At 37.1% G+C, this 22841-nt stretch overlaps 2 protein-coding genes and 1 non-coding gene across 8 annotated transcripts in view; 1 reads left to right on the forward strand and 2 right to left on the reverse strand.

Annotated features, from left to right (window-relative positions):
• The window catches only part of VPS41 (VPS41 subunit of HOPS complex), a 230393-nt gene that overhangs the window by 43351 nt on the left and 164201 nt on the right, over positions 1–22841 (forward strand). For all 6 annotated transcript variants that reach the window (XR_008383629.1, XR_008383626.1, XR_008383627.1 and 3 more), the window contains one exon: positions 4764–4841. Coding sequence is in view for 2 of the 6 variants with exons in the window: in XM_053608791.1 (XP_053464766.1) it covers positions 4764–4841 (78 nt within the window). In the remaining 4 variants the exon portion in view is untranslated. The remainder of the gene's footprint in view (positions 1–4763; positions 4842–22841) is intronic.
• LOC128560581 (U6 spliceosomal RNA) lies at positions 15788–15889 on the reverse strand. The gene has a single exon (XR_008373066.1). It is a non-coding gene; the product is annotated as a U6 spliceosomal RNA (small nuclear RNA).
• Positions 20313–21044, reverse strand: LOC128598441 (dynein light chain Tctex-type 1-like). Its single transcript, XM_053608799.1, has one exon. It carries the CDS (start codon positions 21017–21019, stop codon positions 20678–20680), a length of 342 nt encoding a protein of 113 aa, XP_053464774.1. The 5' UTR covers positions 21020–21044; the 3' UTR covers positions 20313–20677.

Consider the following 22841-nt stretch of genomic DNA (forward strand, 5'->3'; position numbering starts at 1 on the left):
TTGACTGGACTATTGCCACCCCTTGTTAGCCATTGCTTTGATTTTGTGTTTTCTGTGTAAAAACCATGTTTTTTAACCATGTTTTTACACAGAGTAAAGCCATGTTTCATCTCCTGTTTTAATTCTTCGTAGAATTGCTTCTGGATCTTGATCCCACTTAAAATTCCCCTTATAAGCTCTCCTTTTGTCTGCAGCTGATCTGGGCACAACAAGTTTGACATTCAGTGAATGGAAAGTTTGTTCAACCTTAATTTTTTAGTCAGAATTGTGTAAGTTGAGCCAGTGGAGATGTCTGTGGTGTTGGCTATTGTTTCTGTTGTTAATCATTAGTTCTTTTCAATTAGGTCATGAACAAGATGATTTTTTTTCCTCACAAATTAATGTGGAGGAATTAATTCAGAATTCATCTTCAATATTGAATCCTCCTTCCTTAAAATGAGTTATCCATTTGTAAACTGCCGATTTCTTTGGGGTATTGTCACAATACTTTTGTAGAGGATCAGTGATTTTACCATTCTTCTACCAAAGTGTCACTATAAATTTAGTGTTCTTGTTTCAATGTTAGCAGAATTCATGTGGCTGTATTAGGGGCTCTTTTCAAACTGGTCTTATTCTAATGAATGCTCAAACTTGACACTGTTCAAATATGGTAGCATGAGTTTATTGTGGTGTAAAACAATTCTGAAATCTGTGCAGTTTTTTCATAATGTGTATGTTCCATGAACTTTTTGAAAAATTTTCTAAAATTGTGCTATGTCTTACCTTCCGTAAGTGTGGTTCTCTGGCAGCAACAGTTGGCTGTTTTTACTCCCAACACCCCTTCTGCTTGAATCCACTCCCATCCTGAGCCCTTTTCTTCTGTTTAGGCATTCCTTATTTTTCCCTGGGACTAACGCACATAACTGTGAAAGAATCTATTTTCCTTTAGATTTTCTTTCACTCTAGTCCATTCATAACACTCCTACTAAAATGGTCTTTTCAGAAATTCCAACCTGATCATGTCATTCTTCTTCTTAGAATTTTTTATTGGCTTCCTGATGTCTTAATGATTTGGACCGACGCACCCTGCTTTCCTTTACTTTCTTGCCTTTCATCTTTCCATAAATATTTGAATGCCTCTTATTAGCTGACCTTTTCAACCTCATCACCTGTCTCTTCCCCTGGGCATGAATTAGATGCTTCATCCATACAAAACTGCTTAAAATTATTCTTGATTTTTTTCCTGCTTTTAACAAGACTCCCTGAGCAAGCTGAATCCACTTTGTCTAAAGAGATCCTTACCACAAGCCCACCTTATCTGCCGTAGTGTCTTATTTTCTACATCATCCTTCAAAGTTTAGCACAGCTGAGGATCTTAGAGACACTTCCACTTTAAGCATATCCTTTGAATTTAATTATAATTAATCAATTTTTAATATCTATCTCCCCCACTATTACAGTAAAATAACCTTTAAAACCACACTTGCTTTTTCAGCATATTAGAATGCTTTTCTAATCTATTGGTTGAGTAATATTTCTTTGAGGAAAAGAAATGGAGAACAAAATTTGTCTGCCTAGAGGTCAAAGTTTATTAAACACTGTATTTAAACCAATTTGGCCAAAAAAGCATGCTGATTGGGAACAGTAGTCATTGCCAACTTTTAGATTGGGGTGTTCAACCTTTTTTTTTTTTTTTTCTCTGCCACACTTTGGAAAATAAGAGTTCTCATGGGCCACACATTAAATACACAAATACTAAGGCAAGCTGATCTGCCAAAAAATGGTCTGTGCGTACTTTTCATGATGTCTGACACCACAGATAAGCAAAAAAAAGTCATCAACAAAATCAGCATGGGGGCCACAGGTTGGACAGCCCTGTTTTAGAACCCGCATTCCTTATCCAGGGTCTATTTAAGAGGATTCTCATCCAGCCACAAGTATTTCAACCCTAACTCAGCCGCTCACTGACTGATTCTGGGGACTGTCACCAGTTCCCAAACTCATTTCCTCGTGTAATTGAAGGCATGCTCTGCTCTAAAGCTTTGAATACCGTAAGACACTATGTGAATGGTAGATATTATACAGCTGACCAAATTTGAAATGTACTATTTTTTGTTTCTTTTGTGATGTCCGAAGAACTGCTTTTCACCTTTTCTATTTGTTTACTTACAAAAAGCCCAATCCTTATGGGGACTTACATATGTAAGTTATTTATGTTGTTTTCATAAAGTTTAAAGTAAAAGTAGGTGTGCTTAAATGAGTTAACTTTACGTGGTTAAACATGAAAGGGACTGATGAAATTGCATGTATTCTTTGTCCATCCTGGATTTTAAGTGCTTTCAGGTTAGAAAAAAGAAACAAAACTCAGTCGTTAGAAAAGCTCAAGATTATTAATGCCTGGAAGGAGAGTAAAATTTGAAGAATTAGTATTTAGAGTCTGTCACGTTTGTGGCCAGTAACATATGTGGCCAGCTTTGCATTTTTTGTTGTATTTAAGTAGTCAAAAACTTGAGAAAGTCGGCTCCGTGCCTGTAGCTCAAGAGGCTAAGGCGCCAGCCACATATCCTAAAGGTGGCGGGTTCGAATCCAGCCCAGGCCTATCAAACAATGACAACTACAACCAAAAAATAGCTGAGTGTTGTGGCGGGCGCCTGTAGTACCAACTATTTGGGAGGATGAGGCAAGAGAATTGCTTAAGCCAAGGAGTTGGAGATTGCTGTGAGCTATGATGCCACAGCACTCTACCCAGGGTGACAGCTTGAGGCTCTGTCTCAAAAAAAAAAAGAAACTTGAGAAAGTGAAGATATGGATATGAGTCATCCATAATTTTAGTAATTAAATATAATCAGCTTCTTAAACTCTTGTGAAGAGCACATATTTATTTCTAAAAGGAAATAGCAATAATTAATCTAAATAATGAAATGTTTTCCTAAGCAAAAGGTAGCTTGTCATAAAGAAATAACTGAATTTCCTTTTCAGAGATGTTCTAACATAATTGTAGTTATAGAATGAAACTATAAAGTCATAATTATTTATGTTTTCTTTCTACCTTAAATATTAAATGAATAAAACTAGTAATTTTGAAAAGAAAAGGGAAGGAATTAATATTTCACTACAGTACCCTGTATCAAACCTCTAAAACTTCCATAAAATAAAAAATAATTATAATAGAAGTTCAAAAATGGCCTTTACAGAGGTGTCAGAGAATGACACAGTATTAAAGTACTTTAAGGATTGGAGCTCCCTCGGTTTCCTAACAAACTAAATACAGTATTTATGAGAAGGATCAATACCGTGAGATACTTGGGGTGCTGTGAGCTTTTAAGACCCATTCTTTTACCACAGATAGCCTCAGAATGGAGTACCATTTGTTTTTAGTTCCTAATAGGTGGTTATTTCTCTTAAGTATTGTCATAATGCCACTATAGAGATAAAATTACAACCATTTGAGTCCCCTATTTCTGATTTGAATGTTCTTTTGCTCTGGAGGAAACATTCCTATTTGGCTTAAATATTCAGACTAATTTCCCCCTAGAATTACCTCTTCCCCTTTCCCTTCCAGCGCCCAAGCATCCTGTTTTCACCAGGCTTGCTGTCTGCCCTGGATGACTAATCGTCATGGCACCCGGTGCATTCAGGCAGGCCTGTGCAGCGGAATCGTCATACCTAGTTATGTCTGCACACCTGATGTTTTATTAACCAGTATTGATTTTTTTACCCTGGGGACTTTTTTCTTCTTGAAAAAAGGCAACCTTGCAGGAGTGAAAGGCATTGCAGGGGATGAATTTCTAATGAACCCCTTCTTTCCCTTTTTGTGACTCCTCTTTAATGTAGCTTCATATTTTAAGTGCCCGAACTGAAATTTCATTTTAAGCAATTCCATTTTGATAAATCCTTTTAAATCTTGACTTTCTGTAAGGTTATTTTTCAAAGATTGTGCTGCTTGACTGAAACGCTTAGTAGTGCCTGTAAATTTGAGCATTTCATTATGGGTTGCAATGAAGCATGTTCACATGCAATGAAATACAGAGAATTTCAGACTATTTGAGTAATGCTTACAGAAATAAAAAGGAAGACAACTCTCATGTCATATTTCAGGTCCGAAAGTTTCTTCTGATTTGCTTAGGGTTAGTGCAAAGAATTAAACATTTGTGAAGTAGTTTTTATGTCATAAAATGAACATGTAGCTCAGGTTATTTTATGACAGAAAAGGATTTTTTTTTTTACATTAGAATATAAACATTTACACTCAATATTATACATTAACTTTAAAGGCATATTAAAGCTGACTGATAGTATAATGTGTCTGAGTTTTTCAGTGCCTCAATATGGCATGGATTTTCCAGTCTAAAAAATATTTGTGTGCATGTGTGCAGTTTAAATGATAGCACAGATTTACACATTTGCCATAAATTAGGGGGAGTTTCTTGATCATTTCTTTCTGACTTTGAGTTCAACTGTAGGTTGGTCGTGCTCTCACGGCTGCATTTTTAATTTACTACCTCAGTCCGTCAGGCATTGTGTACAGACCGCATACACACCATTAGTTGTCAGTAGATGAGGGTCCTCATGAGTCATTCTGACAGCTACCTTACACTATCACAATAAAATAGGTCCCGTTCTGTTATTTCCCTGAAGCTGGAAACAAGCCTTCTCCAAGGAATGCATATCTTCCGAGACATTGCAGATCATTTATACATTGTGTCTTGACTTTGAAAATGGTTTAATTACCAATCGTGTGTTAATAACACAGTAATTAATCTACCTCTTTGTTCTTCTTACAGTTTTTGGCTCTGGGCACACATTATGGCAAGGTTTATTTACTTGATGTGCAGGGGAACATCACTCAGAAGTTTGATGTAGTAAGTATACGGTATAAGATAATGTATGGCTAAATGTTTCGCTAAGAATATGTGCTTTAGAACATTAGTCTTAGCAGTTTATTTTGATAGCATAAAGAGGATATTTATAATTAATGTACACAGCTATGATTTAATAAAAATAAAAAAAAGGAAAAAAAGGATATTTATAAACTAAATCAATGCTAGGAGTGTAAATATGAACTTCATGGTATAATCTAAAAATTTTAAATGTGAACTTAGGAAGAAAGAGGTCTACATATATACATTATATATTTTGACTGGATGTCTTTTATAGATAAACACCATGTAAAAATCTATCTTTATAAATATGTATAATTGAAATTCTTTAGTTAATTATAAGCACCCATTTGGCTTTAAATTGAGCATCTAGAATACTCCTTTTTTTATATATATATTGTAACAGTATAGAATATCTGGGTAAGTTGTTTTTAAAGAAAAAAATACTGCTTTGTTAGTGAATAATGGCTCCAATTTACATACCATGGGAGTTTACAGCATCCTAATGTGTGAATCCGCTCAATTAGTGACTAATATCAATTATAAGTATATGTCCTGTCATCTTACTGAGATGCCAGATGAAGTTGAAAGTTGATCACCTTCCTGGATCAGCTTGTCTCTTCCAAATACATCCAGTTAAGATATTTTATGTGAATGTTTACATGATTGGACTCCTGGAATTATACACGTATTGGTTGAAAGCAAAGAACCAGGCTTTTTATTTTTTCAGTTGTGATTTAGAATCATTGAGAATAAAAGAACTGTTGCATTTGAAGCTTGATTTTGGTTTTAAGGTATACTTTTAATGTTTCAAGAACTTCTGCAGTTGTGTGAATATGAACATTTGGAATTAAAAGGTGATTATTTAGGGGGAGAGATAATACTTTTTGGAAGCACTTGTTGAAAGATCCATCACAGGCTATTTTTGTAATTTATAAAAGAGACTGTAGTTTCTGCAGCTGAAAGAAAGAGGGATGCCTTGCTTTTTGCTTAAAAGAAATGGAACCACAGGCTGATGATAGATTCCTTGGAGCAGCTCACAAAGGGCAGTATGTGCTGTAATCAGACTGATGCATCAGGCAAATTGTGGGTTCATGTTTAACTTTAGCATCTCTTCAGGCAAGTGAAATATGCTTTTGACCCTCCCTCATTTACCTTCTGGACCCTGGATATGCATCTTGATGACCTACATATTCAGTCTTTCACTTGTCATCCTTTAAAATGTGTGAGCTGGTGCTGGGCTGGGACTCTTTTCTGTGGAGTTATGTATGCTTCCTCTCCTTTAGAAAAAGAGCTTGCCTGTCTGGTCTCTTAAATTTCCTGTTCCAGGTTAATGATTTTCTGCTTCTAAAGAAGTCTTCTTAATGTCGAGAAATGGTAGTGTTTATTTGCTAAGGTCCACAGGCATAATCCATTGGTTCCATTGCCAAAGTTAGTCCCTGTGTCCGCTCAGTGTAAGCCTTCACTGTGTCTTCTCTGGCATCCATCCTCTTTCAGGTAATGTATGGTCTCACCCATAAATTTGCCTAAATCTTTCTTCAGTTCTTTTTTAATCGTTCCTATATAACATCTCTGAAAATTAAGCTTTTTATAGCTTTTCACCTTTTTTTGGTATGGAGAGATGGCTCGGTGCTATTTTTGCATATTTACTCAAGAAGTTGAGTCTGCTGTTGCAAAGTTTTTCATAAGGCCATGACTTCTTCATGATCATCATATAAGGTAAACGAAGGTCAAGTGACAAGTTTCAGATTGTCATTATTTTTTGAAAGGAGTCTTAAACTAATGCTCTTATCTCTGAGATTTTTCCTTTATTGTAAGCTGTTTCTGATGATGTGGTTGCTTTGTAGAGCACTGTGTTATTTCTCTTAAAAAGGGATTCCTTTCACTTCTAAAAATACCATTTTGACTTGGATTTGCTGATTTTGAGTGCAGTGGTTGCTATAGTTAATCAAAATTTTTTCTCTTTTATTAGAAACATAGAAACAAGCATTAAACATTTTTAAAAATTTATGAACTTTAGTTCTCACTTCTAGGTGAAGATAATTTAAACAAATTAAATAAAGTAATAATATATTTCATTTACATGACACTTTATTTTCTTAAAAAATACTGTTTAACCCATTCATTACATTTATAGTTTTGCTTCTGATAATACAAGTCATGAAGGAGTCGTTCCTAATCCTCACCAACCAGTGGGCGTTTGTTTGGCTGCATATGGGAAGATGAAGGAATTGTTCTTTTTAAAAGAATTCCCAGGTGACTGTCACATTTGAGTTGAGATGGAATCATGGCCTGCAGGGTATCTAACTTTACATATATGTGGTATAAAATAAGAAATAACAAAAATCATTCTGCATGTTGAAAAAAGGTAGTTCTTTTCCTTCTGATACTTCAGAAAAAATTTTGGCAGAATTTACTAGAGCTACGCATATGCCTGCCTCACAACCTAGCAGTTGCTCTCCTGAATACATCCACAAAAAACACAAAGAAGATGTTAATTCATAACATCCTCAAATTGGAAACAACTCAAATGTCTCATGAATAGATAAATAAATTATGGTGCATTCTGAGTAATTGGTAAGAACAAACTATCAACATGTCCAGCAATGTGGGTGAATTTCACAGACTTAATATTTAGCCAAAGAAGTGAGACACAAACGAGCACGTGTGTGTGATGACTTTCCTGTGATGGTCAAGAAAAGGTAAAATTGAACTGCGGTCACAGAGTCAGGTAACAGTGTGACCTGATGGAGGACACAGGGGAATCTTACGCAGTGTTGAAAATCATCGTCTTTGACAGTTTCCCAGGTAAGTACGCAAGTAAAAATCAGTGAACTGTGCCTTTGAGATTTGTCTCCTGGATTCTGTATGAGTCCGACCTGGGTACCATACCTGACGAATACCTGCATATGTTTATGTCTTTGGTTGATCTGGATCAAAGCTTGAACTACCCTTGTCAGTTGAAGCAACCCTTTCTGCCACTTACTTCTCAGTGCTAACAAACCTCCTGGGTTGGTATCCTGTTTAGAGATCTTTATGTAAAGGAATCATGCCTTTGAAGTTATTCCCGGGGCTGTATATTGTATGATTACATAAAAAGGTCAGTGGGATTCTTTGTTTCACTGTCTGTGTCTGTGACTGCTCTGTTGCTCCAGAAGGACAGTTGTCAGGAGATGCTTTGTTGTGCATGTCGATGCAGACGTCAGTGTATTCAGAGGAATAGTCAGCATATCTGTGAATTAAAATGCTTTAGCCACAAATTGCTTTTGGAGATTACTTCTAGATATAGTTTTATGTTAACTCAAGCTTGATTGATAAAGTTCAGTTTTATTTAACTCACAGAATAAAATAACCTTACTTAAAGATCATTAGAGAATCTCCGATTCTTTTTCAATTCCCACAAGATATTTACCCCTATGCGATGCCATTAATTACAGTATAGTCACATGTCACTGAACAGGGTTACATTCTGAGAAGTGTATTATTAGGTGCTTCCATCATTTTGTGAACATCATAGAACGTACTTCTGCATACTTAGATGGTGGAGCCTGCTCTTCATCCAGGCCGTGTGGTGTGTGACCTGCCACTCTGAGGCTGCAGATCTGCACATCGCATTGTTGTACTGAATCCCATCAGCAGTTGTAACACAATGGAAAATATTTGTCTATTTAAACATATCTAAGCATAGAAAAGATACCATAAAATACGGCATAAAAGATAAAAATGGTATTCCCATTTTGGAGACATACAGTGAATGGTGCTTGCAGGACTGCAAGTTACTCTGTGTGAGTCAGTGAGTCAGGGATGGGTGAGTCTGAAGGCCTTGGACCTCACCGTACACTTCTGTGGACTTTATAAACACTGTATAGGGGGGCTGCGCCAAATTTATATGAAAATTTTATTTTTCACTAATACATGAACTTTAACTTACTGTAACTTTTTTTACTTTATAAACTTTTTAATGTTTTTTAACTTTATTACTTTTTTGTAATAATACAGCTTAAAACAAAAACATTATGCAACTATATAAAAATACTTCCTTTCTTTATATCCTTATTCAGTAAGCTTTTTCTATTTTAATTTTTTTTTTTTTTTACTTTGGAAAGTTTTTTTTAATAAAAACTAAGGTAAGGCCAGGTACAATGACTCACACCTGTAATCCTACCACTGTGGGAGGCTGAGGCGGTTGGATTGCTTGAACTCAAGAGTTTCAGACCAGTCTGAAGAAGAGCAAGACTCTAACTCTACTAAAAATAGAAAAACTAACTGGGCATAGTGGTGCACACCTGTGGTCCCAGTTACTCAGGAGGCTGAGGCAAGAAGATTGCTCAAGCCTAAGAGTTTGAGGTTGCAGTGAGCTCTGATGATGCCATGACACTGTACCCAGATCGACAGAGTGAGACTCTGTCTCAAAAAAAAAGGAAAAAAAAAGTAAGATATAAACATACATGTTACCCTAGGCCTATGCAGGGTCAGTGTCAACTGCCTTCCACTCTACATCTTGTCCCAGTAGAAGATCTTCAAGAGCAAACACACATGGAGCTGTCCTGGAGTCCCTCCTGAAGGCTGCCTGAGGCTGCCTGATGGGTAACTTACCGTGTAAGTAGAGGACACTCTAAAGTAAACACACAAAGCAGAAACACAGTCGTTTATTGTCATTATCGAGTATTATGTACCGTACATCAATTGTGTGTCTCAGACATCTATACAGCTGCAGTGCAGTAGTTTTATTTATACCACCCTCACCACAGACACGCGAGGAACGTGTTGTGCTGCTGCGTAAGAACAGAGCCGTGGTCACAAGGTGAAAGGAATTTTTCAGCTTCGTTATAATCCGTGGTGTGTGGGTGCACACGTATGTGGTCTTGCCTTGACTAAAGCATTGCTGTCCAGCACCTAAGTGTAGGTACATTCTCTTTAACAGCCTCTACTTTCTTTAAGCATATTATTTTAAAGCTCACCAATTAAGAGCATTTGCTTTGAAGCAATGATCAAATGATTGTACCATGTGGCTATTGAATATTCCGGAACATTATGCTGTATGTTTTAAATATTTATTCCTTTACATGTGCTAGTGGGAAAGCAAAGAACTCCACCCATCAAACACACATTTCTACAGTTTACCTTTGTTTTTTGTTTCTTTGTTTAGAAATAGAAAATAATGAGGCTTTGCTCTGAGGTGCTATGGCAGGAGATGTTAGATAAAAGCTTATAAAATAGATAATTGCAAAAGGAAAGGAATAAACAAATAAAACAGGAGCTTACTAGGCATTTTGTGTTAAGGTTAATATTAAACTTTTAATATTTTGAGGCAGAGGTAATGTTGTGGAAAACATTCTCAATCTGTGTTTTTCCTCTGCTCTCCCACCACAGTAGTCAGCACAGAAGACTTCTGTTACCAAACGTGGGGTTTTCTCCACGCACCATGCAGTGGACACCAGTAGGGCATCCTCGGTTTCAGTTCCAACACTGTCCACTGGAGATAGCATCAATCAGTTCCCGCAAGTCGAGAGCTCAGTCCCCAAGACTGACAGCTCCCTCCTCCCCACCAGGCCCAAGTCCAGGCCTCCAGAACTTCTCACCGACTGGCTTCAAATTGGGGTTCTTTTGACTCCCTCACTACATTTGATTGATTTGTTAGAGCAGCTCACAGAACTCAGGGAAGCATTTACTTATGTTTACCGATTTATTACAAAGAGTATCTTAAAGGAGACAAATGAAGAGGACACTCTTCATTTTTAGAGGTCTAGAAGGATCCAGAGTGAGCTCAGGAGCTTTTGTTCCCACAGGTTGGAATGCTCCAGACTTTTCTAAATAATCAGGGTTTTATACCTTCCTTTTGTGCATCAGGATTATTGTGTGTATGTTATGAGACATGACTATTTCTTTGAGAGTTAATACAGATGCCATACATTCTTTATTCCCTTGAACACCCAGCTATTTGGGGCTTACTCACAGTGTGGCTAGTGTGAAGTTGGAGTGACTATTTATTGAAAGAATCTTTGGAGCAGATCTAAAAATTTAAGCTACATATCATTGAACAAAGAAACCCTGTTGTACTGTTACAACTTGATGATGGTGGTACTTGCTTGGTGACCAGAAGCTATCTATTTCTTGTGTGCTCCTGTAGATGTGGCATCATTAATTGGGAAACAGGGCATCTATCTCTTGATATGATCACAATGGTACATTGTTGGTGCAAATGTGCCAGTGCCTGTAATACTTATCTAAGATGGATTGACAGGTCTCAGATTCTTGTGTGTTTAAAGAACCTATTTCCTGTATTTGTACTCAATAGAGTGTTAAGAGATGTATTAAACAAGTTGAGAATTATTTAAGTGGAAATCGTTCTAACTTGTGATAAATGATGCCAAGCAAAGTCATATTTCCAATTTTTCGCATTAAATTATCTCAAGTTTGTGGATTGTTTATAGGTAGCTTGATAACTTTGGTGGCATCTATGTGCAAAAAAGGCTAAGAAAACTTTCAGAGTTAAGGGTGCTTCTCTTATTTAAATCATCGTATTTACAGAATGTTGTACCGTCTGACCCATTAGTGGTAACTGCATTTGAGCAAATATCTCTTAAATAACTAAAATTGAAGATACTTCTTTTTTTTTTTTTTTTTTTTAGAGACAGAGTCTCACTTTACTGCCCTTGGTAGAGTGCCGTGGCGTCATACAGCTCACAGCAACCTCCAGCTCTTGGGCTTACGTGATTCCCTTGCCTCAGCCTCCCGAGCAGCTGGGACTAGGCGTACGCTACAACGCCCAGCTATTTTTTTGTTGCAGTTTGGCCGGGGCTGGGTTTGAACCCGCCACCCTCAGTATATGGGGCCGCCCTACTCACTGAGCCACAGGTGCTGCCCGAAGATACTTCTTTACTGAAAAAATTACTCCAGGACTTCACATATTTCAAAATCAGGGTTGAAGTAATTTTAACTTTTTGGAAAGTAGCTCTGATCCGGGTAGTAGCCTGGGACTTAGCTGTCTGAAGCCTGTGAATTTTATTCTGTAGTGGAGGATACTTTCAGTTTAGGTGGCTATTTGGGGCTCAGGTGCTTATTGTAAAGGTATGAAAAGCCTCATGAGCAAGTTGGAAACCCTGAGGAGGAATCTCTCATCTTTGCAAGTGGGTGATGGGGAACCCAGAGAAAGTAAAATTTACAATGAATCTTGAAAAACAAATGCAAGTTTTTCAGGATGTTGGAGCAGGGCCAGAGTGATGCATTCTTCTTCAGGGAATCACCAAAGGGTAAGAAACATTTATCTCAGAGTTTTTAATCTACATATGTATGTTTTGTTTATTCTCCTGTAGCTTGAGAATAGGGGATTGGAGCGGGAAGAATGGATGGTGAGGGCGAGATGCAATGGAAAAGACTTATTTGGCAGGTTTGGTTTAAGGACCAGAAGGAAAAGAATGGAGTATTTTCAGGGGAGTCTCTTTGTGGTGATGAACGTTGGAGCTTACAGTGTGTAGGGAACTAGGGGAAACCAGAAGGCTGATGGTAAATCAGATGTTGTGGACCAGAAGGCATGGACTTTATATATGGATAAAGCACGGATGTTCGAGCAGATAGTTTTAATAACAAATAAGTTTACCTTGAATTTTTTTGTTAATAGTAGACTTTTTAGTGTCTGGGAACCTTGACAGGGTATGTCTCAAAATAGTAGTATATACTTACTCCTTGAACAAGTTCTGTTTTTCTATTTGAATAGCTTTGTCTTATTAACCTTCTCTAGAAATTATTTCCCTTGGCTGTAATTCTGAACATTTTTTCAATTAATAGAATCCATGAGATATTAGGATATATGTACATTTAAAGAGATATTTTTCATCCATCCACCCAAGACATGAAATTCTTCCACAACATCCTTATCATTTGGTTGTCCAGACTTTATTCTATACCTTTAGTAAGAAGAAATTCATTAGTCCAGGGGCAGCTATGAAATCTTAATACTTCAGCTTTTTTAATACTTAAGTTTAATTTATAGCAAGGAAAAAAATAATTTTAAAACTAAGTAAAATAAACAGTGCATTTCACTAACTATACCTTATTAGAATGAGTAATAAAATTATAAAGACTAACTCTACCATGTGTTAGTGAAGATATGGAGAAACTAGAACTCTCATACATTGCTGGTGGAAATGTGTAATAGCATAACCACTTTGGAAAACAGTTTGCCAAGTTTTAAAAACATAAACCATATGCACACCTTATACTTCAGTCTTTTTATTCTCATACAAAGACTTCTCCATAAACATTCATATCAGTAGTATTTACGATAGACTCAAACAGGAAACCCATCTTTATGTCCATTTGCAGGTGAAAGGATAGACAAAACGTGGTACATCAATGCAATGGTGTTCTACTTGTCAATAAAGGAAAGATAAATCTCAACTCTTATCATATTAAGTGAAAGAAGGTAGATTCAAAAGGGTACATATTATAAAATTGCATTTATACAAAATTTTAGAAAATGTGAGCAAATCTGTGGTGACAGAAAGCAGATCAGTGTTTGTCTTGAGTTTCGTCTCAGAGGAAGAGAATTAAATGCCCTGTGAAGTGGTCTAAAAACATGTTTCTATTTTACTGTAGTGGAAAAATGTAGTATATTATTCTGGGCATTTTTTCTTCCTCAGTGACAGAAATGTGTGAGTAGTAACCTTATCATGTATGAATTTCTTAAAGAAAAAAGCAGATCTGTTGCTGCCTGAAGTTGTTTAGAAGCCAACTTTTCGGTGTCCTGTGCTCTTTAATGAATGATGCTAAATTTAGACATAACACTGAGATGAATGTCCTTGTGGAGTGAGGAAGCTAGTGAGTGACTTTTCCTTTGAATAAATTCTGCAAGGTAAATGACAAGGTCAGATGCTATTAACATTTTTAAGGCTGCACCACAGATTCCTGCATTTCCCAGCAGTTAGGTTGTACTGAATTACATCTCACCAGCACTGTCTGAGAGGGTATTGCTGTATCTCATCACCGAGAATGGCTGCTGTTACTCAGAAATCCATTGCCACTTAGATTTCTAGAAAATGGGAATTTACTGACTTAGTTCATTGTTTTTTTTGGTTACTAATGAGGCTGTTTACTCTTGAGAATTATTAATTCATATGCTTTGCCAGTATATGTGTAAAGTTCTAAATTGATTTGTAATTTAAAAGTTCATTGTTTACAAGCAGAAATAAAAACTTTAATCAGGGTGGCCCAAAATCAGAATAATTAAGTCACTAACAAGTCAAATTTAGTACTTGCCAATCTTTCTACTATAAATATACCATTGATTGACTTTTAGGAAAACATCCACTTCATACTAACTTGATATTTTAAATTTGAACTTTATCATTGTATGAACTTTTATGGATGAATAAGGAGAATCCTGTTTGGATTATTTACTTGGTATGAAATTGGGCAAACAGTATGAACAAGCAGTTCTCAGGACTCCAAATGCCCAGTAGCCACATGAAAAGAGCCTGAATTTTGGTAGTGATGACAGAGTAACCAGAGAAATGTGAAGTCAAACAGCTGTAAGATTACATTTTACATCCCTTTCTTTGGTAAAGTCTGTAGAAGTCTGATCAGTGCCAGATACTGGTGCTGGGCTCCTCCAGGTGAAAGGCAAGTGGCAAATGTCTTTTAGTCTATGCCTTTTAATTTCCCATTTATCATCTTTTCAGTTCAGAAACATTTTTATCTTAATGCAGTAAATGTGTGTGCATATGTATGTATGTATCAGTCTTCTCATTCATGGTCTGTGATTTTTGTGTCTTTTGAGAGAACATTGTTTTTTGCTCCTACAAAGTTGTAAAGCTGTCCTTCTGTATTTCTTCCTAAAAGTATTAAAGTTTTAGTTTTTACATTGTCTTCACTTTTTCTCAAGAAAAAAATTCTTCTCAAGGAAGCATTCATTCCTTAATATTATGAAAATTCGTAAAGTTCTTGTCTTACTAGTAAACAAAAATTACACAAAAATTGGTCAAAATTTGTCAACCCCTTGCGCTTACTCATTTCCCATTTCTACCCTTAGCCCCAGTTCAGCCCGTGACTCGGTTGCATAACTGGAACCCACTATCCCACTAAGGCTTTGGAAAGAGGAGGGGTGATGGCGTGAGAGGAGCTGAAGAGCTGGGAGGGCAGTGGTGTCTGGCAAGATGGTTGGCTGGTTCTGGAGGAGGCAGGGAGTGGGTGGTGGAGCGCTGGGTGCAGGCTGGGCTCGCTGTCAGATGCCCCCGACAGCCCTTGCTCCACTTCTGTTGTCTTGGCTAGGTTACTTAACCTGTTTCACTTTCTTCTTGTGTAAAATGTGGGTTATAGTCACACCTTTGATCTTTTCTTTGTATCAGCGGTTCTCAACCTGTGGGTCATGACCCCTTTGTAACAATGAAAATACATCCTGCAAATCAGATATTTACATTATGATTCATAACAGTAGCAAAATTACAGTTATGAAGTAGCATAAAAAATATTTTTATGGTTGGGGGTCACCACAACGTGAGGAACTGTATTAAAGGGTCGCAGCATTAGGAGGCATTAGAAAGGTTGAGAACCACTGCTTTATATGATAATTTTGAGAATCTGGGGGATTAATACATGTAAAGGATGTAGTATAAGGCCCAGCAAATGGTTAGCCTCGTCAGAAGGTGGATAAAGCCAAAAGTCCGACTGCAGGCGCTTACTACATGTCCTAAAGGAGAATGGTTATTTTTTAAATTTATTCATACAGTTGACTTCAATAATGTTCATTGTGTATATAGGGCATGCAAACCTAAAGGGAGGTGGGGAGAAAGGAGGAGGAAGGGAAAAGAGAAGCACAGACAGCTTCTGTTGTGATTTTGCTGCCTTTTGCCTCAGGTTCTTTACTTTTTTTGGCGGGGGGGGGGCTGTCCTTTATCAGAGGACACAAATGGGCTTGTTTTCATTTTTTAGAATATGTGGAACGTTTCATAAATTTGCATGTCATCTTTGTGCGGGGGCTATACTGCTCTCTATATCCTTCCCATTTGTGTCTTTTAGTGTTTTAAGAACTTGTTTGCTTAGGTAATTAGCTTTGTAAAATGGATCCCGGTGTAGATCTAGCGAGTTGACCTTGGGAATTTCTTTTTAACGTAGAGACATTGCAACTTGTTTTATAAGAAAGAATTTCTTCTCAACATGAAGACATGGCAACTTGGTTTACAAAGATGCTGCTTTTGAGAACTTTTGAGAGAGGACAACCTACCAGGGAAATGATTCAATAGAGAATTGATAAAGCAATGTTTTTATGCTGCGGCACATTATGACAAAAATTTCTGGGGTCAAAGTACAACTGAATTTCTGAAATGTTAAGTGGTCCGTCTTAATTATATGTTGGAAAAGTTAATTAGGCATTTTCCCTTTGGCTAATAAGTTAGTCTTGGTTATTTAAACTAGCCTTTTTAATTTTTTAAGTATTTTATTTTTTTACACACTACTGGGTTACATTATTTGTGTTTGTAAGGTAGACTCCAAAGTCTGGTAGTTGAGTCCATGATCCAGTAAGTGTGTCATATATCCTACATGGTGACCATAGGTGGGAACTTACCCAGCCCTTTCCCCTCCTTCCTCTTCTTGAATTTAATTATGTTTTTATCTCCTGTGAGCCTATAGTTGACCTACTAGTTTCAGATTAGTACAGAGCACATGAGATGCTTGCTTTTGCATTCTTGAGATACTTAGGAGAATGTACTTGGGAGATCCATCCAAGTAAATACAAAAAGACACAAAGTCTCCATCATTTTTCATGGCTGAATAGTATTTCAATGTACACATATACCACAGTTTATTAATTCATTTGTGGGTTGACGAACACTTGGATTGTTTCCATATTCTTGTAATTATGAATTGAGCTGCTATATTCAAGTGCCCTTTTTCAGTAAGCGATTTTTACTGCGATTTTTACTATTTTTTTAATAAATAAGAATTTTTGTTACTGTTATTATTGAGTCAAAAATAAAAGTGAGAAAAATAAGTAAGAATGTTTCTACTCCTAACAGATTTTTATCTTTGATAGTATCATTCACTTGGATATTGAGAAATTAAACAGGGATATCTGTGGGCCCTGGTGGGATGTCAGATGGCCCTGCCGCCATCGCAGATTTGTGTTGCGTTTGGCTTTCTTGTGTCCTTCGGTGATGAAGTTTGTCCTCAGAGCTATGGCACAGCAGATCCTTAGGACTTGGACAGCCTGAAGGGGAGCCTTCTAAGACTTAATTTTAAAGAGTAGTAATATGTTTATACGTTTATAATTCCCTCTCTAGTTATATAGCCTCAGGGGTGACAGTCCCATTACTGTTGCCTTACTTTTATAGGAAAAAAAAATTATTAGATTTGCTAGGGAATGTTCTCTGTAAAGAAAAGAATTCCGTATTCTGGTATTGTAGTGTTAGAAACCCTGTGGACCCGGAGTTGTGGAGGCATGGCCAGCTGCAGTGGGCACCGTATTTACTATGTCCACCTTTTACTGAATCCATTTGGATTTCCAGTGCATTTATTTTTAGGCTAAATTATTGTTTAAAATAACTCATCAAATCAGTTTGGTTGTATGATGTATGAGAATGTCTGTGCTGTGAATCCCATTGGAACTGAAGGGCTGGCAGTGTGCCCTCTCTGCTGAATTCCAAGCACTAAACCTGTGAAGGGCCTGCCAGTGGCACAGGCTTTTAATTAGACAGCTTATCTTTTTAAAAGCCCTTGTTTCTTATCAGTGGGTTCTAATGGGCTAGACAAGGTGAAGTCACCAGGCCTAGTTGCTGACACGAGGTCTCTCCTGGCCGCTGGTGAATGTCTGCTCTCCAGGTGGCCCTGTTCTCGTCCATCTCTGCGGCATTTGGTCTTCCATCGTCTGTCTCCATTGTTCCTTGCGTATCTTCTGGATGCTCCTTTTAGCTTGTTCTCTCCTCTGCTCATTCTTCGTATTGCCACCACCCTTGTTCAGGTCTTTATTGAATCTCACCTAGGTTATTGAAGTAAAACCCAAGTAATCTCCCCTAATCCATCCTTCACACGGCTGCCCAAGCAATCTTCCTGAAGTAGTGCTGGGATTTTGTTACTCCCCTCACTGAAAACACTCCAGTGACTCCGTGATGCCTGTGGAATGAAATAGCTCTTCTGTGGGGCCCTCAGGCTTCGGCTGCCTTGCGAATGGTGTTCCCCTATGTTGTGGCCTGTAGTGAATCTAGACTTTGTCCTCCGGCTCTTGTTGAAATGTGCTTTCCTGACTTTGCTTATGGAAATACTCAGCTTCTCATCCTCTCTGTGACACCATCCTCCATCACTCCACACAGAGGAGCATGTACTGGGGATGTTTTTAGTAATTGGTTCTTACTCCTTCAGCAAGTGGTTTCAAAGGATGTGTTAGGGATAGAAGCTTAATAGAACACAGGCCTTGACCTCGAGTCAGGTCACTTGTGAAACTCATCCCCTGAACAGTGCTCTGTAATGGAATGTGTTAAATAATAATGTAAAATAGAGGTGCATTCGAAGGGCTGGGATCACAGACTCTGTACACAAATACCTTGAATTCAGGCCACGTTTGTTCTTTTATTTTAATTCTCTTTATATCATGTAGGGAGTTTGGTAATATGAGTTGCTCTATTGTTAAGTGAAATTCTTAGGGAGTTGTTCTTTTTCATTATCCCCTTGCAGTAATCCAATGATTTGATGACTCTGCTTTCCTTTTATTATCAGTCTGCTTTTTGTATCTTTATTGGATATACATACAAGCAAGAAAAATATTTACTTGGCTTAAGAACAAATTTTTCTCATATGTCACACATTTTTTCACCATTTTGAAAACTCAGTTGTGTTGTTATTTATTTATGGAAAAAATGCTTATCCTTTTAATGTACTTCTAACAGTGGTATTCCAGTAGAATGGTCTGTTTGGCAGTGGCATCAGAACCAGGTGCTGTGTTTGGTGTACGGCAGGTGCTTTAGCACTTTACTGTTAAAAGTATGAATATCAGAAAGAGAAACTTTGCTGGGTCCTTGTGCTGTTGCTGAGACTGATTGTGATTTATATAGATGGTCCTATTAATTTTCTTACCTGCCAAATTTAGTATCATAGACAAACATTGAAGACATCATGTGGAGATCAGAAGGTAACTCATTCAAGACATTCATCTGAACTATTAAGGAAATTTAACTTTCTCTCAATAGCAGTAGGCTGTGGGCATCGCAAGCTCTGGAACAAGTGCACACCAACTCTAGCTTTGCTATTCATCCGTTTCACTGCACAGGACAACTGCAGGATTTGCAGGATCCCAGAAGGCAACTCTCTTAAACTTGAATAGCATTACAGTGATTTGTAAGCATAATAACTGCAAAGGGCACATTTACTTTGTTCACCACTGTGTACCTGGTATCCAGCACAGTCTGTGGTGCACGAATAAAAGAGAAAGTGCACAAAAAACCTGTTTTTCTCTTTTATTGACGTAATGCTTTAATGAGTGCTGGGACTGTGACTGAAGTACATGGTCACTGTCTGTGTTGTTTGTAAGCCCAGCCTCCTACCATCCTCTATGGGGATGTGGCAGGCACAGGAAGAGGATGATGTTTAACAAAAGGAAAACTTATGTGTATCAGCAGGATGCCATCTTCTTCAGAGGCAGTCCCTTGCAATCCTTCCTGTGAGTTTAAAGGTTGTTAGAATTTAGAAAACAAACATCTCTCTAATAAGAAGCCTGTAGGTAGGTAGGCCATTCTGTGCCCTTGCGTCTGCTGAGACTGCACCATCCTGGTGGTACCAGCTAGCTGCAGGGTGAATGAACATCTGAGCCTTTTACCAGTCAGCTGCACACACAGAGCTGTTTGTTCATGGTCACTGGGGAGGGACAGCAGCCTAGGGTTTTAGGGGTCAAAGGAAGTTGCATATGGTCATTGCCTATGGTCTCCTAAGTTTCCAGCATCTGAGTCAAATCCAGTGTGCTTTTAGGGGTAACTCACTAAAGGGTATTTTTAAAAGTTAAGAAGAGTAGTTAGGAATATTTTAATTAATAGCAAAAGCTGATTTATAAACATTCTCGTAATGTAGAAAATTTAAGCTCAGTTATCTTAAAACAGTGATGATATATGTATGGATGGGCAAAATTATTTTCCTTACAAATAAGATGATTCTTCCTAAAAAAGTTTTATTTTTTTCATCCTCAGATGATTTTTATTTCTTTTAGATTATTTCTAGTACATTAGAGCTTAAATCAAGGACATTTATTTTCTAATAGGGTAATTTGACTTTTAGATCATTAGAAGAGAAGTTAAATTTAAGTGCTAATTAAGGATACCTAATAAATTTATTTTTTCCTATCAAACAGTATTCTTATTGTAAAAGTTAGAAAATATTTATCAGAGAAATACACATAAACCATATATGGAAATACACATAAACCATATACTCTGTGCACTTTAAGGTAATTAGTTTATATTATTCACATTAATCTTTTTTTTTTTAAATTTGAATAATTTATTCTAACAAAAGTATAAAGTAAGTGTGTTTGAATCAGTTCAGGGAGTAAAGCAAGTTTCACATTAGCAGATTGTAATTTTTAGCACCTTTGAAAAGAAATATTCAGAGTTAAGACAAGTGGCCACACAGGCTTCAGACTACCTACAGCAAACTCTTGTATGACTATGGTGTACAGTTACACAACAGTGCAGCCATTTGGTTCCTTTTCTCAACATTTTGAGAGTGCCACAAAACACGCTTAAAGAAAACAAGAAGGGTGTTTGAATTCGTGGTTGGTGGTTAGAAGATGGATACAAGTGTTGAGACAAAGGAGAAAGGTCACAGGCTGAACAAGAAGGTCAGATGGAAAGTCCAAAGGTGCTGACGATGCAGTACATGGTCTTGTTCTCCCATCGCACGGTGCAGCTCCCGTCAGTAGAGCTGTCCCAGAAGCAGGAGCTTGCTGTGTGAAGTCCGGCCCCATTCTTCTGTATAATTACACAGGTCACAATGTATTTGAATGGTTTCCCCAGCTTGGTGAGTTGGCTTAAGGTTTGTTCTACTACATTTGTGGTCCACTGATTGACCTTGCTGTGCTGGTATGCGTTACCCCCGACCTCACTTTCTATAGCCTCTTTCACAATGTTGCTCACTTCATCAACAACAAAAGCAGTCTCCTCCGAAGCTTGGTAGTCTTCCATCTTTCCCCCAGCGCGTCGCTGCCGCCCCCCTCTATTCACATTAGTCTTATAGAGTCAGAGGATAGCTCTGATGAACCATAAAGCTACTTGAAATTCTACAGCTAGGTTGAAATCAGTGGGAGGGAGTCATCTACAGTTTAGTGGGTTGTGATACAGGGTTGTGATACAGGTTGTGATTTATGTACTCTCGTATTAGGAGTACAACAGATCCCATCTCATGGTAGACAGGGCATATTGGTATGCTTAATTTTAGCTATTATGTAACTTATCCAAATAAATACTTTTTCATTTAGAAATCAGTTTTGCTTATATAAATGAATTCTTGTAAGGTGAACTTTTAAAAGTTTAAATTCATAGTAAGTGATCAATAGTTTCTGGAATAAAAGGATATTTTAGCCATGTTATGCAAAATATTAAGTGTAACATATATTCAGCTGTGCCACATTTTACCACTTACCCCTTCTGTTTATTCAAAGTGGAAAGTAAATGACTTTGCTGCTTTATAAATTTCTTAGTTATTTCTCAAGTTGGAATGATTTGTTGCTGATAAAGAAAGTATTTTTCCCCTATCAGAAATAGCAGCTGTTTAAAGCTGGATTATCACTTTAAGAACCTTAAATTAATGTAGCTATTCAATCGTAGGGAGGTAGGATCATCCTTAAAACCTCATAAGAAGACACATTTCTTGCATATTCATTTTAACTGTGAAACATAGTTAGTAGCATGGGGACGTAATTGCCACATGTGAACTGTCAGTTTTTCATCAGCTATTCAAGCCTGATAATAAGTATTGCAAACCTTGGGTCCCAAAAGAACAGAGGCATGTGAGAAGTTAACTCTTCCCATTAAACTTACTTAGAAGCATTACAATTTTTTAAGCATTTTTCTTATTTTTAAGACAGTAACATTTTCACATAATTCTCTTGCAATTTTTATCTACTCTGCTCTTTGATTGTCTTCTTACAGAGCATTTATTTATGTATTTCCTGTTTGCATGAAATGCACCTCAGACTCTGAATGACTGGTTCTCATTCTTTCAGGTGCTTTGTTGAGCTTTTCTGTGTCAGCTGCTGAGTTTAAAGTTGATTTCTGTTCTCATGGATCTCACAATTAAGTGCCAGAGACAGGCAATAAAATAATTATTTGTCCTATGTTGAAATTCATATGGAACTAAAAAGAGACCGCATAGCTAGTGTAATCCTGAGGAAAAAGAATAAAGCTGGAGCATCACATGCCTGACTTCAAAATATGTTACGAGGACATAATGACCCAAACAGCATGGCATATAAAAAGAGACACGTAGACCAATGAAACATAATAGAGAACCAGAAACAAATCCACAGCCAACTGATTTTCAATAAAAATAAAACATACATTGGAGAAAGGCCAGTAAAAACAAAGCATACCTTGGAGAAAGGACACTCTCTCGATAGTCATCTGCAGAAAAATGAAACTAAACTCCTGTTTCTCACCATTTATAAAAGTCAATTCAAAATGGATTAAAGACCTAAATGTAAGACCTTTATAATTTATAAGAAATTTATATATTCTTATAAATTCTATAATTTATAAGAAATATATTCTTATAAATAAATTCTATAATTTATAAGAAATTATAAAACCACTGAAAGAAAACACGAGGGAAACACTTGAGGACGTTGGTCTAGGCAAAGATTTTATAGCTAAGACCTCAAACACAGGTAGCAAAACCAAAAACAGACAAATGGGACAGTATTTAAGTAAAAAGCTTCTGCGCATCAGAGAGAACAGTCAGCAGAGGAAGGAGACAATCTGTGGAATGGGAGAAAATATTTGCAAGGTA

The sequence above is a fragment of the Nycticebus coucang genome, chromosome 11 (assembly GCF_027406575.1).
Source record: "Nycticebus coucang isolate mNycCou1 chromosome 11, mNycCou1.pri, whole genome shotgun sequence".
NCBI lineage: Eukaryota > Metazoa > Chordata > Mammalia > Primates > Lorisidae > Nycticebus > Nycticebus coucang.

Excerpts from the sequence above, each read along its gene's own strand:
- LOC128598441 (XM_053608799.1), bottom strand. The coding sequence starts at position 21,019 with ATGGAAGACTACCAAGCTTCGGAGGAGACTGCTTTTGTTGTTGATGAA.